General features: G+C 52.1%; 2 protein-coding genes across 2 annotated transcripts; one reads left to right on the top strand and one right to left on the bottom strand.

The window, feature by feature from the left end:
• On the top strand, window positions 1–8,214 carry GUCA1A (guanylate cyclase activator 1A). The gene is made up of 4 exons (XM_004462829.5): window positions 1–216; window positions 6,716–6,865; window positions 7,049–7,142; window positions 7,429–8,214. The coding sequence occupies exons 1-4, from the start codon at window positions 16–18 to the stop codon at window positions 7,599–7,601; spliced, it is 618 nt and encodes a 205-aa protein (XP_004462886.1). The 5' UTR covers window positions 1–15; the 3' UTR covers window positions 7,602–8,214.
• Window positions 8,215–9,994: 1,780 nt separating this feature from the next.
• On the bottom strand, window positions 9,995–15,090 carry GUCA1B (guanylate cyclase activator 1B). Its single transcript, XM_058307695.1, is given in 6 exon segments — window positions 9,995–10,061; window positions 10,242–10,296; window positions 10,299–10,385; window positions 11,072–11,223; window positions 13,891–13,913; window positions 14,879–15,090. Coding segments are annotated over 6 exon segments (591 nt in total). The 5' UTR covers window positions 15,086–15,090.
• Between the last annotated feature and the right edge of the window lie 4,260 nt (window positions 15,091–19,350).

Genomic DNA, 19,350 nt, shown 5'->3' on the forward strand with positions numbered 1-19,350 from the left:
TCGCGGGCCTGGGCGATGGGAAACGTGATGGAGGGCAAGACGGTGGAGGAGCTGAGCAGCACCGAGTGCCACCAGTGGTACAAGAAGTTCATGACCGAGTGCCCCTCCGGCCAGCTCACCCTCTACGAGTTCCGCCAGTTATTCGGCCTCAAGAACCTGAGCCCCTCTGCCAACCAGTATGTGGAGCAGATGTTCGAGACCTTCGACTTCAACAAGGTGAGCAGAGGGGCCTCGGGGACCCGGGCCGGGGGGCAGGAGCCGCGGAAGTGTCTGCTGGGGGAGGGACCGGCTCACACAGTCCCCTGCTCAGGAGGCGCGAGGAGGCGGGATTTCGACAGTAGGCTTTGTTTGCTCTAATGTCTCCTGAGCACTTCCTGGGAATCAGCACTGGGGACTCAGACTCCGCGCCTGCCCCCACTTCCTTGGGGAAACCAGAGAGGTCCATCAATTAGTGCAAGTGGAAGCCGAATGTAGCGGCTTCTCCTGCCTCTTCCACACGTCCACTGCAAAGCAAGCGTGGACGCTTGTAGCACAGTCACGAGCACCTACTATGTGCTTGACGCGGTCCGTGGTGCTTTTGCGTGCACCGTTGCTCACAAGGAAGCAGGGGGACAGCTGGATGGTGAGTCTCCAGCCCGGGCGGGAGGGGGACGGGCAGGCCTCCGGCACGGGGTCAGGCATGACATTCTGTGAACACTGGGACTGCGGGCCGGCAGACTTCCCTGGACTTCAGGGAATCCAGACTATTCCCAACTCCAAAACACCCAGTGACCTCGGCTTGACGTTTTACCAAGTGAGTCTGAAGGTCAAACTATTTGTCCCCCCAAATAACCACATGGACCCTCTGAGCTTGGGGTGACGCTGAAGGAGGAGGGAAGACTAAGGAGTTAGGGCCCTGGCTTTTACCGGCGAGATCACCTCGAGCCCACCCTCCCTCTCAGCGGCAGCTTCCGCACCTGCCGCTGTCGGGACGTTGGAGACCAGTGAAGAGGTGTGCTGGATTTGAATGGCCAAGGTTCCGTTCGTTTGGAGCAGTTCAGTCAGGATGGAGAGGTGGGGGAACCCAAGGCCCACAGACCTGGCCCCGCCCCTGCTGGCCCCACTGCGCCTTCAGTCGGAAGCGCGAGGGCAGAGGAAGGGTGCACCACCCTGCGCCCACCGCAGGCCCGGGAGAGGCTGCCAGAGCCCCTTGGCGCCCCTCCCTGGCCCCAGGGCCCGGGACGGCTGCAGGCAGGGCTGCCAGGGACAGCTGGGGCTCAGAGGCGATTTAAAACTGGCTAAGATCCGGGGTCAAGGGGCTGAAGCCGATTAGGACGTTGAGCGCAGACTCAAGGGCAGCATCCTGGTATCCTGGGGCTTTCCTGAAAGGGCGGCAGGCGGAGCAGAGTCCTGGAGCCTGTGGCATGGGGACCAGGTGGAATGGTGTCCATCACACTGGACCCCAAAAATGTTCCAGAACAAATGATAACTCCTCAACAGGAGGGGGCGGAATCAACGCTATGTCCCACTGTCTCATCCCAAACACACCAAAATATCTTGTCTTTTCACCTTCCAAGAAAACCCACAGTTCAGGTCAGGGCATGTTTCCAGAAGGCTCCACGAAAAGCACACTTATGACTCCAGGGAGGGGCCATTTATCAACCCCTGTTTTCTCCTAATCTCAGTCATTTGTATGTCATTACTTCAATTTTTTTTTTTTTAAAGATTTATTTTTATTTATTTGATTCCCCTCCCCTCCCCCGGTTGTCTGTTCTCTGTCTTTTTGCTGCGTCTTGTTTCTTTGTCCGCTTCTGTTGTCGTCAGCGGCACGGGAAGTGTGGGCGGCGCCATTCCTGGGCAGGCTGCTCCCTCCTTCGCGCTGGGCGGCTCTCCTTATGGGCGCACTCCTTGCGCGTGGGGCTCCCCTACGCGGGGGACACCACTGTGTGGCACTGCACTCCTTGTGCGCATCAGCACTGCGCATGGGCCAGCTCCACACGGGTCAAGGAGGCCCGGGGCTTGAACCGCGGACCTCCCATGTGGTAGACGGACGCCCTAACCACTGGGCCAAAGTCTGTTTCCCCATTACTTCAATTTTTGCCACATCCAAGTTCCACCTGTCCTGACGCTTCTCTATCGAGTGCAGTGACTCGGCCCCCTGTTTCTTCTTAATCTGGCCTCCTTAGCTACACCCACAGCCTCCCGCCTCAGGGCCTTTGTGCTGCCTGGGCCTCCTTCCCCAGAATGCTGCGTGGCTCACCCCTTCCCTTCCCAAGGGTCTGCCCAAATGCCTCCTTCTCACGAACACCCTGCCCGGCTATTCAAAACAGGGTTGCCCGCCACCCCTGCCCTTTCTAGGCCCCCAGAACACCTCTCATCTTCTAACACACCATCTTTACTAACGTTTAACCATTACGTCTGTGTCTGTCTCTCCTGCTGGAATCTGAGCTCCACAAAGGCAGGGATTTGGGTCTGTCTTGTTCACTTCTCTCTCCAGCACCTACGACCGTGTCTGGAACGTGGTCAGCGTTTCATAAATATTTGTATTCATTATGTAGGAGTGAATGAGTACACGAGAAATCATGCGTCTTAGGGGTCACTATGTATACTATAATAGGCATTAATTGAAACATGATTGTTAAAATGAAGAATGTCTTGGTGACACCTAATGAGCCTCATATGCAAGCACGGTACACAGTCACATGTGGGCCATGGGGACCTGACCTACGGTCGTTAGCACAGGGCGGTGTAGCAGACTGACCCACTGCTACAACACACACACACACACAACACAAGCTCTGATGTGGAGGGAAGTTAGAACAGAGGTGTGCAAACTAGGGCGCGGGGGCTCATTTTTGTAAGCAAGGTTTAATTAGATATGCCACATCCCTTGGTTTCCATACTGTCTGTGGCTGCTTTCACACTACAGTGGCAGAGTTTAGTAGTGGTGACAGAGAACCTAGGGTCTGCAAAGCTGAAAATGTATTTCCTGGCTCTTTAGAGAAAAGGTTTGCTAACCTCTTGAGTAAGAAGGCAGCTGTATCCTAGGGTACAGCCCCAGATGGGCAGGGCTGGGGGCCCAGCAGTGTGGGCGAAGGTATGATCTAAGAGCCAAGCATATGCTTTGCATACTTCAAAATCTTGCTTGGGCTTGGCTGCGCCTGGCGGTCACACAGGTGCACACAAATCGGTGTAAATCTTTGCATTCACACCAGGCGATGGTGTAGGATCTCAGAGACCTAGTGTCTGGGCAAGGCTTTGTCATTCAACTTCAGCTTTCTCTTCTGAAAATGGGGAACAAAAATGTTCATCTTGCAGAGTGGATGGAGCTCAGTGGTTGAGTGCCTGTTTTGCATGTTTGAGGTTCCAGGTTCAATCCCGGGGACCCCTGAAAAAAAATGCCTATCTCCTGGGTGATGTGAGATTAAATGAGTAAAGTATATAAAAGTATATGAAGTTCCTAGCACAGGAAGCACTAAAAAAGTTATGGTTGTTGATTATTGTTACTGGCTCTAATCCATGCCACAATCAGGAAAAGTACATTCCGTCATTTCTATCTTGATGAGGATGAGGAAATTGAGGCTCGTGGAAGTCATGTGACTTGTCCAAGGTCACACCTGTATTAACAGGGTGGCTCAGGTCTTTCTGGGACAAAAATCCAGAACTTGTCCATTGTCCCTTTTAAGCCATTATTGTTGTTGTGTTTTTTTAATTTGAGAAGCTGTCACTCACAGGATTCCTCGACATTGCCCCACCACCACCACCTTACATTGTTGTGACACATTTGTTACAAATGATGAAAGAACATCATCCTAATATTGCTTCGATTTATAGCCCATAGCTTATATTTGGTGCATTTTCCCAGCAAACCATCCTATTATTAGCACTATGTGTTAGTACTGTGTATTTGCTATAGTTCCTGAGAGAACGTTCTTCTATTTGTACCATGAACCACAGTCGATCATCCTCCCCGGGGTTCACAGTGTTATACAGTCTCCTGCCCTGTCTTCTTTCTGTGTCTGCTTGTATTCTCATTAGGTGGCTCCAGGAACAGATCCTGGGACCTTCCAGAGTGGGAGAGAGGGGATCATTTGCTTGTGCCACCTCAGCATCCTGTTCTGCTATGTCTCTTATTGTCTCTTCTCTGTGCCTCTTGTTGCGTCATCCTGCTGCACCAGCTCTCTGCGTCAGCTGGCACTCCTATGCGGGGCAGCACTCCTGCGTGGGCCAGCTCACCACGCAGGCCAGCTTGCCTTCACCAGGAGGCCCTGGGCATCAAACCCTGGACCTCTTATATGGTAAACGGGAGCCCACTGCTTGAGCCACACCTGATTCCCACACTATTTGTCCTTTTGTGTCTGGCTTATTTTACTCAACATAATGTCCTCAAGGTTCATCTGTGTTGTCATACGCATCCCGACTTCATTTCTTCTTACAGGTGAATAGTATTCCATTGCATGTATAGACCACATTTTGCTTATCCCTTCTTTAGTTGATGGACACTTGGGTTGTTCCCATCTTTTAGCAGCTGTGAATAATGCCACTATGAGCATCAGTGTACAGATGTTTGAGTCCCTGCTTTCAGTTCTTTGGCATATTTTCCTAGTAGTGGGATTACTGGTTCATACGGTAGTTTTATATTTAGCTTCCTGAGGAACAGCCAAACCGTCTTCCACAGAGGTTGTGTCATTATACGTTCCCACATTACTGATTTGATGTTTTTTTTAAACTACAAAATACAAGTTCATTGTAAAAATTTCAAACGATACTAAAAAATGAGAAATGATAGGCAAAAACATCCTGTGTCCCCTCTCCCAGGAGAACCCTCCCCCCCAGGAGTTCTCGCGCTTGTGAAAGTATTGTTGTTCAGAGGCCTCACTCTTCTGACACCTCTCCTGGAAGGCGGGGTGGGCAGGGATTAAGTGAGCCAAGGTGTGTGGGAAAGCCCTTGAACATGGCAAAGAACCACCTAAATGATCATGATACCCACTGTGGGACTCAGAACCGTCATGGCCTTGCTCAAGGCCAAAGGCTGACACAGAATAAGGAGATCCCAGAGGTCATCAGCCTTTGCCAACTTTTGCCACATTCCTAATAAGCTATGCTCCAGCCTCTGCTTGCATACTTTCAGAGACAGGGAGCTCATTATCCACCATGGCCAAAAGTGCCTGTTATTTTTTATTTATTTATTTTTTAAAAAGATTTATTTTTATTTATTTAATTCCCCTTCCCTCCCCCGGTTGTCTGTTTCCTGTGTCTTTTTGCTGCCTCTTGTTTCTTTGTCCGCTTCTGTTGTCGTCAGCGGCACGGGAAGTGTGGGCGGCGCCATTCCTCGTCAGGCTGCTCCCTCCTTCGTGCTGGGCGGCTCTCCTTACGGGGTGCACTCCTTGCGCGTGGGGCTCCCCTACGCAGGGGACACCCCTGTGTGGCAGGGCACTCCTTGCGCGCATCAGCACTGCTCGTGGGCCAGCTCCACACGGGTCAAGGAGGCCCGGGGCTTGAACCGCGGAGCTCCCATGTGGTAGACAGACGCCCTAACCACTGGGCCAAAGTCCGTTTCCCAAAAGTGCCTGTTAAAGAGTTCTTTACGTTGACCCCAAATCTGCCTCTTGATCACTTTCTGGTTCCAGAGTCATGCTTGTAAGTAAGCAGAGGAACAGGGGCTGGAGTTCAAGACCATGTGCTCCAGTCCAGTGCGCCTTTCCTTACAGCATCCAGCCTCTCTGAAAGACACAGGCTTCCTCCTCCCAGCCTCACTGGGTCGTGGGGCTGGGGGTGGTACTATGGAGCAGCCTGTTTTTTGGGGGGCAGGGAGCTGGCTCCACTCCAAGAATGTCTGGTGGCACCCTCCCCCATGGACCATCCCTCCAAGACAGCTGAGCATAATTTCCCCGGGAAGCTCCTGTTCTGTGATTCCATACTGTCCTGTGCAGCCAGGTGTCTGCTGAAGCCACATCATGGTGACACCGTGATCTCTTTATAATAAAGGTGGCAGTAATAATGATAATTAACACTTACTGAGGGCTTCCCATGTGCTCTGAGTGCTTTACACACGTGGACTCATTTAGTCCCAGAATAAACCCCCAAGGCTGGGACTACTTTGACTATTATTGATAAGGAAATCCAGGACCAGGGATAGAGTAAACGGTTTGGCGCGGTGGAGCCAGGGTTCGGTCCTGGGCCCCCTACACTGCCCTCTCAGGAGGACGGAATTTTTTATGTTCAGAATCCTCTCAGTCCAGCACAGCAGGAGTCACGTAGTAGGTGCTTAGTTAAGTTCGAAGACTAAGGAAAGAATGAGAACGGCGCTCCTCGGCTCCCTGATCGACTCGGTGCCCCTACCCCAGCTCCTGGGACCAAGTCAGAAACTCCGGAGGGCTCGTTGGCGCCCACACCATCCCCCCAGGCCTGGGGCCGCGCTCCCCTCCGCCCACCTACGTACACCTCCCAGTCCCTGAAAGTCAAGGCAAGCAGCCAGTGGCCTCTGGAGCCAAAATGTCGGAAGAGACGGCTCGAAGGAGACAGTGTGAGCCCTGCTATCACCGCACGAGGGGATGGGGTTGCTCGGGGCCTCCGGGAGCAGGCAGGGTGGGCTGTGCGGCTGACAGGCGGGGGCGGGACTCCGAGGAGGAGGGGCGCGCCGGGGGGTTCCCGGCCGCCCCTCCAGGGCGCCCCCTGCCGGTCCCGGGTGCGGGCGCTCCCGGGCGGGCTCACGGCGGCGTCGCCCCTCGCCTAGGACGGCTACATGGACTTCATGGAGTACGTGGCGGCGCTCAGCCTGGTCCTCAAGGGCAAGGTGGAGCAGAAGCTGCGCTGGTACTTCAAGCTCTACGACGTCGACGGCAACGGGTGCATCGACCGCGACGAGCTGCTCACCATCATCCGGGTAACTCCAGGCGCCCGGGGACGGCGGCCGGGAGGGGCTGCAGGGGGTGGAGCCGCAATCCCAGCCCTGGCCTCTACTTCCCCCTGCTGCTGAGAGCCGAGCAAGCGCCCGCTGCCCTCACCCCTGCCGTGGAGGCAGAACTTAGGAGAGGTGCCCTCACTGCTGCCCCTTCTTCCCTCCCAGGCCATTCGAGCCATTAACCCTTGCAGCGACTCGGCCATGAGCGCCGAGGAGTTCACGGAATCAGTGTTCTCCAAGATCGACGTCAACGGGGATGGTGAGGCGGCCGCGGTGGGCATCCCCAGGGGTGGGGGGTCACCAGGGGAGACGGGCGGGAGGGGAAGAGGGTCGCAGAGGGACCTCCGCCTCTGTCCCGGCCGCAGGGTTGGCTTGTAAGGGCCCCTGGGCCAGACGATGGCTCTGGCTCCCTCTGCCTGCTGCACCCACAGGCCCCAGGCCCCAAGGCTCTCTGTCCAGGCGCCCGGCAGGAGGCCCGCTCTGGGCCCTGGGCTGTGAACACCCGCTCCCCCCGCCCCCGGTGACTCCCCTTCTCTCCACCGCAGGGGAACTCTCCCTGGAGGAATTCATGGAGGGCGTCCAGAAGGACCAGATGCTCCTGGACACACTGACGAGAAGCCTGGACCTGACCCGCATCGTGCGCAGGCTCCAGAGTGGCGAGCAGGACGAGCAGGGGGCTGGCGACGGGGCAGCCGGCGCGGCCGAGGCCGCTGGCTGAGCCCCCGCTCCAGCAGCTGCCCCCCTTGGGGAGGGGGTGATGATGCCTGGGGTCAGGTTGTTTTAACACTAGACAGATCCTGCTGCACTCACAGGCTCAGCTCGCCTCTTTGGGGTGCCCGGGGGTGGCTGAAGGGCAGGGGTGGGCGCCCAGGGCAGGGGACAACTAAGGGTGGCTCCCGGACGCTCTGGGTGACTCTGATGTTGGGGGACTCTTCAGCACACCTCTGCCCTCGGGCCCCTCCCTTGCTCCTCCTGGCACCTCGCCCAGCCTTTCCCAGCTTCCCCCTGAGCTTCTCTTGTCCCAAAGCTTTCCAGACCCAGCAGAGCTGGGCTTTCCCGGGACTCCGATGGAATCCCACAGATTCGGCCGCTGCAGCCTCAGTCCTGGGGCCGCTGTCACACCCAGTTCCACCCTCCTTCAGGAGCCTCCTTGTGTGGCTGTGTTAATTCAGTCCTCTCTTGAATGAGCACTTATTGAGCACCTACTATGTACTGATGCTATATGTTGGGCATAAAGGTGAAGAGGACAGTACTCATTTTCAAGGAACTCACAGGCTAATGGGGAAGCATATAAACAAGCATCATCGTTATAATAAAATATATTATGAGAAGTGTTATGAACCAATTTCTGGAAGAGCAAAGGAAACTGTGGGCAAGTCTGATTCAGAAATGGCATCCAGGGGAGGGGCTGCTGCTCAGTGGTTGAGTGCATGCTTCCCATATATGAGGTCCGAGGTTCATTCCCCAGTACCACCAAGAAAGAAAAGAAAAGGAAGGAAGGGGGGAGGGGGGAGGAGAGAAGGAAAGGAGGGAAAAAGAAAAGAAAGAAAAAGAAATGGCACCAGAGGTGACACTCGACTTTGGACATGAAAGAGGAGTAGGGGGTTGCCCGCAGGGCGGAGGTGGTGTGTGGGGCAGGTTGGGGCGCCTTCTGTGCGGTGTCTGTGTCTATGCGTGTGAGAGGGGCTTTGTGATGTGGGGAGGCGCTAAGGTGTAAATTGGGGGTATCCCTTAGGACTTAGAATTATACAAACTTTGGAACAGTAAGGGTCATCATGTCCAGCTTTAGGAAGCACCTCCGAGCGCCCCAGGGAGAGAGAAAGCCATTCCTGCAGGACGTTTACAGCCTTACCGAGGAGATAAGGTTGGAATGTTCTGATGGCAGTACAGTTCTGAAACGTGAACGTGAATGACTGGCCGGCCAGAGTGTGTGCGTGTGTGCGCATGCACAAACATGTATTCGGCTGCCCTGGGAGGGTGTGTCAAATTTGGTGTTTGTCAGAAAGTGAATAAAGGTAGGGGTGGTACTGCAGAAAGTTCTCATTTATCCTGAGAAAATCTTTCTTTACTCAGAAATGACTGTCCCAGCCCCTCCTGCTTCCCACACCAACGCCTCGGTGGCATGTGTTGCCACGTGGGTCCCCACAAGTCTAAGGCTTGTTGCTCATGGCCAATGACCGGACCTTTCCTAATCTAACCTAAATCCCTCTTGCTGCAGTGACACCGACACCAGGTGGGCCTCATCCCCAGCCATTGTATAGCTCAACTTCAAAAATACCTTGCAGGCACAGGTCTACTGTCCAAGGCAGGCTTTAGAGCCTGCTCCTGAACGACACCGACTGCCCTAGCAAACTGGGGGGAGACACGGGAGCTGGGCAGCCGCGGCCGCTGTTTCAAAGGTGCTCTTTCTCCGGGGCTTTGAGTTTTCACCTGGGTGTGGGGAGGTGCAGGGATAAAAATTCAGGGGATGGAAGGGAGAGAACGAGGGGGAAGGTGAAATACCGGGTTGGAGAGCCCCACCCGAGGGGAAGAGAAAGTACCTTTTTCTCGTTCCTGGCCCGCCCAGAACTACTGGGACCACCCCAGGCTGGGAAGTCAGCCAGAGCCTCGGAACAGACAGGAGGGAAGGTGGGGTAAAGCCAGGGGCAGCTTGGGAAAAAAGGGAGTTGAAACTTCTGCTCCTTCTCGCTTAGTGGCTGTCTCATCTGGCTGCTACCAGGCAGCATTTCCCCAACTCGTTCTCGTGCCAAGACTTGTTCCACCTGGATTATTATTACTAATTTCTAATCATCTAGTTTTTCCCATCTAAATTTTATTTTCAAAGGAAACATGAATATCATACCTGGGAAATCACAGTATCAATAGGTTAGTTATATTTTCATACATCATCATAAAAACATATCTAATCGAGTGAAAGCAAGTGTTTTTCCAGGTACCACTATAAATCATCTCACAGGGGTAAACGCTGACCCGAGGCACTGGGTTGCTAATTGTCTTCTCAGAGGTACCCCTGGGGTGTGGCTCCATTTTGATCTAGTTGATATATTGCAGTTGCACATAGTTGATATAACAAAAAGTCGAGTCCATCCCATCTTAGGGAGGGGAGTTGGTCTATCTCGGGTGGCAGCCGCAGGAGGCAGAGCCCTGTCTACGACCCTGTGCAAGCTTCCAGTTCTCCCTGAGGGCAGAGGCGGAATGGGGAGCGCACCCTAGTTCCCATCACCACCCTGGCCAAGTTCTCCAAGTGCCTCTCGGCCAGTTTGGACCCAGCAAAGCCCCTCCCCCTCCCCTCCTCCTCCCCCTCCCCCTCCCGGGGGCCAAGTCCAAGCCAGATAAGAATGGGCCTGAGCCAGCCTGCGCTCCCCGGGCCCAGGCCCCTCGGAACAGGGCAGCCCTCCGCCTCTGCTGGGCCTGCCGCCGTGGCTCGCGTCCATCCGCAGCAGCCTCAACAGCCACGTGTCACGACGGGCACCTTCGGGGAACTCGTTCAGGGACAGCTGGCCTGAGAGGGGGTGGGAGAGAACAGCATTTGGGGAGAGGGGAAGACAAAGGGGAGGGAGGAAGGGGGGAACCCTGTCTCCTCGGTGTGCCTGCACCTCCTACACAGAAGCCTGGGGGCTCGCGCCTAAGCCGGTGCCCTTCTCCGTTCTCTGATTCTCCAGGAATGTTCTGGAATCTCAAAGAGGCCTTCCTTGCAGATGAGCAGAGCTTTCCCCTGAGGTGCTGAGGGGAGCAGAGAGGTTCTAGAGGGCTCTTCAGGGGCGTGCTCCCACCCGGCTCTGTCGCGGGCAGTCCGGGCTGGGGCCTTGGGCCATGGCGCCTTCGTGGAGGCCTCCCCAAACGTGGCCCTTAAAAGCATGGTCCTGCTTATTCCTTCCAAGCACCATTATTATCCCCACTTTCTAGATGAGGAAACTGAGCCTGGTGGTTTAATGCGTCCTCCCCGCCTGCTGGACTCCACAGCTCCCACTCTTCCCTCGCCCTCCCCGGCTTCCGTCAGCCACACCCCAGCGGGGGTTTTAATCACTCTTCCAAGTGTCCCCCAGCTAGTAAAGGCACTTAGTTCACGTAACCCTCTCCGCACCAGCTCCCAGGCAAGGGGACCGCTGGGGGGAGGTCACACAGACCACTCACGCAGCCAGAAAGCGGGGTGCTCGGTGGGCGCCCCCGCCCCCCACGGCCTGTTACCATCTCCCTTCTCGTCCACCAGGAGGAAGATCCTGTCCACCCCCTCCTTGGCTGTGAGCAGCTGCCCGTGCCCCGCCGCGCCCTGCACCCCGCAGGCTTTCTTCAGCCTGTAAATCACCTGCAGGAGACAACCCAGCCGCACCCCTGAGCCCCTGCCGGCCCAGGCACCGGCTCCCCGGGCTGGCTCCCTGGGCTGCTCAGCTCAGGCCCCGCCATCCAGATTCCAATCCAAGTGTGAGCACGCGGAAAAGCCCACACCCAGGACCTCTGGTGAGGGACACTCAGGTCACTGTGATTAAATGTTAGACTGGAAAGACTCCAATGGGCTAAACTCCATTTGACAGAGGAAGAACTTGAGATTCAGAGAGGAAAAAGAACGTAGTGTGTGTGTCTGCATATGTGTAAAACAGAGTGATGGGAAACTCGGGAGTTTGGACTAGAGGGGAGAACAGGGTTCTCCTTTGCCTTGCCTCCTCTCTAAATGAGACGATATGGGGAAGCGCCATGTACTTGGGGAGGAGACAAATAGGAGCCTTCGCCTTATTTCCTAGGCTGATGCCTCGCCTTGAGGTCTCTCGTCAGGGTGGACATGACACAGTAGGACAGGCCTACACCCCAGCGCTACCCAGGAAGGGTAGAGAGACAGAGCTCAGGTGACAACTGGGCAGAGGAAAGAGGAGGGGCATGGCCCCCCTCTAGGGCTATGAGCTGTGTCACTCACACCAGGAAACAGAGCCTTCTTCTCACGGAAATGTGACAGCATAATGATTTCAGACACAGAAGTGGAGAGGAGAATATTTTTCTTGCTTTTCCGCTCCAAACAAGTGTGGGTGGAAGGCTGGTGAGGGGCCTGGGGGCTGCAGCGGGTTAGTCCACGCCGGTTTCAGCTTCAGCTTCCCGAAGTGTGTCCACTTGCAGGAGCTCACTTATTCCAGGGTTGGGACCGCAGCTTTCCAAACCAAAAATCTGCATCCTCAACGCCCCCAACATTGCCATTCACTAGACTGTGAAATCAGAAATGACATCGCTGGCCCCAACACCCCGTCCCCCCAGGCAGAGATTACAGGGTGCTCGAGTGTGCAGATCTGAACAACAGGAGAAAATGGCACAAAATGGGGGAAACAGAAAAACAGAACAAAACAATCTTGAGGGAGTATCAAGAGGAAAATAAAACGAACCTAACCCTTAACACCTGAAGTGTTTTATTCAATATTTTCCGGCTGGGACTGATCGTGTCGGCCGTGCACGGTTCTCGTCAGCCTCAGTTTCCCAGAGAGGCCCCAGAGTGATGGAAGTGCCCTGTCGGCTCTGGGGAATCGGGGGCCCTGTTTCTCCCGGAAGTGACTGCCTTTGTGCACCAGCCTTGACCCCAGTGCATGTGATGTAAGAATCCCAAATGACATTTGCTCTTGAGCATCACTTCTCTTCCCTTGCACTTGACTGCAGGGCAAGGCCGGGGAGAAGAGTGCCGCCAGGGAGGAGGCTCAGAGGCGGGGTCCTTACCTGCTTGCCTCCCCCAAACCCATTTCTACCAGCCCAGATTTTGGCATATTTGCCCCAGAAATATCAGACAAATTGCCCAGAAATGAGATTCCCTGATGCAAAGATCGTGTGCCAAGGTGGAGGAGTGGAGCAGGGTGTGGTTTTGGAGGAAGAGACTAAGTGGGAAAAGAAAGAGAGCTCAGACCCTGACAGGGGGACTTAAAAACGCCTCCTAGGAATGCTCTTTCTTACAGGGGAATACTCACTAATCAGTAGAGAAGGAATGGGGGCGTGGGAAAAATCACCTGTGTATGCCAGAACTAGTAGATGAAAATTTGGTGAGCAGTAAGATATTTACTTAGTATCAAAGCATCTCCCTATACAAGGCTTATTCATTCCAAGGGGAAAAACAGTAACTGACAGTGGAGACACCAGGCACCCGGTTAACCAAAAAATCAACGGCCAATCACCAGCAAAGGGACAAACTGGCATCCCGCACCACTGATTTGATGCACGGGGAGGGACACAGCATCACTGCTGGGTATTCCTACCACAAGTGCAAAACTTGTGTCTGATCACGAGGAAATGTTAGACAAACCCAAATTGTGGGACATTCTACAAAAGAACTGGCCCGCAACCTTCAACAATATCAAGATCAATAGAAGGCAAAGAAAGGCTGAGACTAAAGTTTCCAGATTAGAGGAGACTAAGGAAACATGACAAATGATTAGCGGGGAAAAACTGTGAAGGATATTTTTTAGGACAATTGACAAAATTTGAATATAGATTGTTGATTAGACAGTAGAATTGTTATTAGTATGAAATTTCTGATTTTAGTCATTGTATTAGGTTATTTGAGGGAATGTTCTTAGGAAATACACACTGAAATACTTAGGGTAAAAGGGTGAGCTGTTTTCATCTTTCACTAATTAAACATATATATGTTTATATATGAAAAAGCAAATGAGGTTTTAGGTAAACTGTACATGGGAGCTGTACTATTCTTGCAACTTTTCTGTAAATTTGAAATCATATCAAAATTTAAGTTTTCTAAGAAAGGAAAAAGGCAATTGATGAATATTATATGCTAATTTGTGAGAAGAGATGAGGTATAAGGGATATAGTTATATTATTATGCCCAGGGGCTTAATAATCTCATTTGGATCTTGAATTGTTATAGTATTGAATTTTTAGATGAATTTTAGGAGGACTGATAAATTTATGATGCTGAGTCTTCCATATATGACCTGATTTATCTATTTACTTTTCTTATGGCATGCAATACTATTTTTAAATTCTCACTTAAAAAAGGAAAACTGTCTTCTATGCAGGAGTACTTGACTGGGAAGTCTGAAGCTAGCTACAGGGGCAGTTACAGGGTTCATCTGAAGACGCCGACCCTTCCATCCCATCTTGGGTCCAGGCACAGGAGCAGCATGTGGCCAAGTAAAGGGACGGGGGAATGTGTAAGGTGGGAGGGCCTGGGGTTGGACCTGAAGTGGCACTCCCAGGGAAACTGAGGTGCTCCATGCACTGAGAAATGGAGTACTGAGGCTTTCTCCAGATTAATTATCTAGGTCCAACCCACTCCCCTCAAAAAGTTTTGGGCTGAAAAGAATGCAGGGGTGCTGGACTGGATGTCCTTGAAGAATCAAGGGGTGTCAGTTCCTAAGTTCATTTCTCAAGTGTGCATTTACAAGATTTATTACCTTCTTAGCTGGAGCCATTGGAGCGCTTAAAGAAACCCAGTGGTTGGAATCTTACAGGACTTCAGAGTAGAAAGCAACATTCGCAACAACCCTTGCACTCTCCGGGCCAGCACAGGAGTCGCCTCTGGCATTCCTGATGGGGAAGACCTGACCAGCTTCCCTTCATGGGACCCCACCAAGCGGGAGTGCACCCTCCCTCTGAGATCACTGATCCCATTAGGGACAGCTCTTTAGCCTTTTATGGTGTTTAGAGTGACAGGGGCTCTGGCGAGTGTGAAAAACCACGTCCCTAAGCTGCAGAGCCTCAGCCAAAAATACACGGAGAGAGGACGTGGCCCCTCTGCTTTTCTGCCCAGCCTGCCTTCTGTTCTCCGGAAGAGTAGAGAAGAGAGTCTGAGAAAAGCTGAGAGACAGAGGGAGGGAAGAAAGATGGGACCAGTGATGGGGAGAGAGGAGTTTGGGAGAGGCATGAGACAGGCAAGGTTTGAGAGGGGTGGAGAGAAAAGGAGAGCAGAGGCGAGGACTTGCGGAATGGGGCCTGGGGGCCGCTACGTGAGCTCGATGAGAAGGGCGCTGGGGGGACCGGCCCCCGGGCCTCCCCCGCAGGGTGCCTTACCCCATTCTTGTTGAAGGCTCGGAACATGCCCTCTACGTACTGAATGGCCTCCTCATTGCCCATGACCTTGAAGAAGCGCTTAAACTCGTGCATGAAGAGTGTGCCGCTGGGGCACTCCACCACGAACTTCTTGTGCCACTCCTGGAGCTCTGCCAAGTCCACCTCGCCAGCCACCTGCGGCTCCTCCCAGCTGAACTGCTGCCCCATCCTGGCTCTGGGGAATGGCAGGTAGCAAGAGTCGGTGTCTCTCTGGGTCTCTGCTGTTTGGCTCCTCAGGCTATGTGCCTCTTCCTCTCTCTGCTTCCCCAGACTCTTCATCATCTTTAGGAAACTGATGGTGATGGGTAGGATAGAGGGTGGGCGGCAAGGGGGAAGCTCCAGGCCAGCTAAGCTGCTCTAAGATCATTAGAGGATCCCTGGAAGGTCTGACCTCCAGCCTTGCCCCTCCCGGAGCCTGTCAACTCCATCGGTGCCTGGGGGCGTCTGTAACAATTTCCCACAACCTAGGTGACTGAAAATAACAGAAATGTATTCTCTCATAGTTCTGGAGGCCAGAAATCTCAGATCAAGGTGTCAGCAGGGTCGTGCTCCCTCTGAGGGCTCTGAGGAAGAATTCCCCCTGGCCTCTGCCGGCTCCTGTGGGCTGCCAGCAATCCTCGGCAGTCCTTGACTGGCAGCTGCATGATGTCAATCTCTGCCTCCATTGTCACACAGTTAGCTTCCCTCCGTGTGTTCCAAATTGCCCCCTCTTTGTGAGAACACCAGGGCCCACCTCATCTGAACTTGATTATATCTGCAAAAACCCTATTTCCAAATAAAGTCCCATTTACAGGTACAAGGGATTGGGACTTCAACAAATCTTTTGGGGGAGTAATTCAACCCACAAAACCAACCGAACAACTCAGCTGCCCCAGCAGATTCTGATTAGGGAGAAAGGGAGAGAACGGAGAGGTACGGAGGGCAGAGTGAAAAGAGCTGGGACGGCAGGCTGGGACTCCCATCTCACACACTCTACCCGAGCCTTCAATTGGGCACCGTGCTGCTCCAGGGAAGACCATCTTGGAGACAGAGGAGACTCTAAATTCCAGAGAGGAAGAGGTCAACCTCCTAGCCCGTAAAATAGAATCCACCAGGGAGCTGGGGCTCCCCTGTCCCACGTGGTCTAGTGAGAAGCAGCAGCATTACTGGCATGTAAGGGTGAGCTCCTCTGTCTCGAGTTAGCTCAGTCCCTCTCATAGGGTCTGAAGCTCCACTAGAGATCACATCTTGAAGTCTTGGAAGTTTTTTCATTTTCTGATTTAAAGTACAAATACCTCCCTCCAAAATCTATCACCCAAGATTCATATGTAGCACCAGGGCTTTTCCCACTTTGCTTCCAAAGTAATGTGAGAGGGACCTAGAAGCATAGCCTCAAATACCTTTGCAGTCTCTTTTATATTAAAATTATGTGCAAATTTGTTTTCAAATATTATATATTCATGTTTGTTTCTATATAATATAAAAATGGCACCTCCAAGAAATCAGAAAACCTGAAGCACTGATTTTTCTAGATGTTATGCACGATCATTCCACTGAATCTGCCCTTAAGCTCACGGGCAACACCGCCCATTCCCAATTGAGTGCTCATCCCTGAATTGTTTTGTACATCTTTGGGCCTGACTCCATCTCTCACTGCTGGCAAACAACCCCAACTCTTATTCACTCCTCAACCTACTCCAATTGGACCTTCATTCCCATCACTCCACAGAGAAGGCTTTTATAGTGATCACCAACGACCTGCTGAAGTCGTGATCTTTCAGGATCCTACACCAATCTTGCCAAAGCCACACATCCTGTCAGCGATTCATCACAGTTCACCAAACTGAGTTCTTTCTCCAAACACTCTGGGTTTCAAGGACCCACCCTTGCCTAATTTCACGCCAACCCCACCGATTGCTAGTGACTTCTCCCCACATTCTCCACTTTTTAACAAAATCTTTAAATAAATGCTTGTGCCTTCCCAGGCTTGTCCTCAGTACTCTTGTCTATCTGCACCCTCTCCCTAGATCTCACTCAACATTACATACCATCCAGAGGCTGATGGCATCCAAATTTGTATCTTCAACCAGGACCTCTCCTCAGAACTCCAGACTCCTAGATCCAATTGCCCATGGGACAGCTATACTCAGATCCCAAAATTAACAAGGCCAAAATTAAACTATCAATTTCCTTTCCAAATCTCTCCTCAACTTTTCTCCGCCTGAGTAATGGCATCCCCATTTAACCAGAAGCTTGGGCTAAAAACTACTAATTATGGTTCCATTATGGTTTACATTATGGTATACATTTTAGACTGTATACTTTTATAAATGTTTGGTTACATTATGGTTTACATTTTAGACTATGCACTTTTATAAATTTTTGGTGAACTTTAACATGGCCTGTTATCCATCATCGCATGATCATGCAGAAAGAACACTTTCATTGTCCCCAGTTACCCCCTCTTCTGTCTACTCTACTCCTCTCTCCCCCTCCCCTCAGGGCCCACAGTGACAACCAAGCTTCATTGCTTGAAGGACAATATTCATAGATACTTCCAACAATGCTGAGAGCTTGACACTCCAGTCTGTCCCCCCCTCCCCCACTGGGAGCCAACCTTGGTCTCAAGACACCCTCCCCTTTGTTTGAGAACATCAGTCCATCCCAGGATGGGGAGACAACACTTTTTCACTCATCGTATGTGTCTCCACCCTCTGATACAACACACTATGATGAGCACTCACACACTCCCTAGAAGCCTGCCCCAGGTACACCCTGTGCCAGATGCCCCCTTTCAAACATCTTGAATCAGTAACTCTTCCTTTTTATGTTTTATAAAGTTTTCTCAACATTATAGTTTCAACCACATATCTGACAATCTCCTGTGTTCACTTGCCCCCCTCCAACTCTCCCCCCAATTCTATGGACCATCTGACCCATTCTCCCAACCGTAGCCTGCCTCAAGCCTGCAAAATGCAACCCAATACTATCCCTATGCCCCCGTCCTATCCCTTCACTGCACAACTACTTAACTCCACTTTATCATGATTTCACCCATGTGCCTGCCCACTTCTATCTTTACATCTCTCTACTCTTACCTACAAACCTACCAAGCCCATTTTCTCTCCCCACCCCCCCACCCCCCCATTGTTTACTCTGTGTCCATTCACTGTGTGTTCTTCTGTCCCCTTGCATTATTGGTGGTACTGGGAATTTGTTCTCTTTCTGTTGCATCATCTTGCCGTTTTAGCTCTTCATGTATGCGGCGCCACTCCTTGCGCATGGGGCTCCCCTACATGGCAGACACCCCTGGGTGGCACGGCACTCCTTGCGTGGGCCAGCTCATCACATGGGCCAGGAGGCCCTGTGTTTGAACCCTGGACCTCCTATATGGTAGGTGGACGCTCCATCAGTTGAGCCACATCCACTTCTCCCAAATACTTGCTGAGTGACTGAACAAAGTGCTTGACACAAAGTGAGGTATCAGATGAGAAACTGCAATGATAAATGATTTTACTAATCATCTTGATTTTCCATTTTATCCAGGGAGTTATAAAGAAGAAACAGAGGCTAAATGAAGTATGCTGGCATACCAGTAATTCTTTGCAGTGCCGATAAAACCCCTGCCCGCCTGGGAGGAAGACACCAGTAAGGCCTGCTGATCTTCATCAGCTGGCCACAACCTTATGTCAACATCCTGCTTGCTAATTAACGAACTGGGCCTCAAGGACACCCTGCTCAAACAGTCCCACATGCTCGTGGAAGGCAAGGAAAACATGTACCAGGCATAAATCTTGTCCCCCTTCCTTATCCCTCCCCATTCCCCCTCCTATCTTCCCTTTGTCTCAAGCAGCCGTATAAGCTGCTCCCCCAACTCAACCTTCTGAGCGGAAACCCCTTTTGGTGCTGCTCCTGCATTAATGCAACTTTAGCTCAATAAACTTATTCTGTACCCGCCCCTCCTTAAGGTCTATTTTATTTTCAGCACAACATAGATGAAGCCATAAGGCAATGGGATTTAGAGGTTGAAGATGCCTCGAAGATCATCTGGTCCAGTGATTTCAACCTTTTCCCATCTCAACACACCTGAGGACAACGCGAGCACCCTGGCAGCTGAGGCTGTTAAAAGAACTGGCTTGGTGTGAAGGGTGTTATCCTTGTCTGTCTATATTTATTGATATGTAACTACCACTGAGGAGTGATTAAAGGATAGTGTCCTGTGCTCAAGTAAAAAAAAAAAAATTGTATGAATGAAATACAACTTGGTTTAGCCTCTGAAGAATCTAAACTGACTGGCTTTTCATGTCGGTCAGTTGCCCATGACCTGCCCCTGTAAACACTGTTGAGCTGCAGAGGTATAAATATATCCCTTGAAAGAGGATTAGGAGTTCCTAAGAGAGAAATGCTAGCTTGCAGTGAGTGAGTAACAATAGTAAGGATTGAGAGGGCGGGGT

The sequence above is a fragment of the Dasypus novemcinctus genome, chromosome 11 (genome assembly GCF_030445035.2).
Source record: "Dasypus novemcinctus isolate mDasNov1 chromosome 11, mDasNov1.1.hap2, whole genome shotgun sequence".
Classification (NCBI taxonomy): domain Eukaryota; kingdom Metazoa; phylum Chordata; class Mammalia; order Cingulata; family Dasypodidae; genus Dasypus; species Dasypus novemcinctus.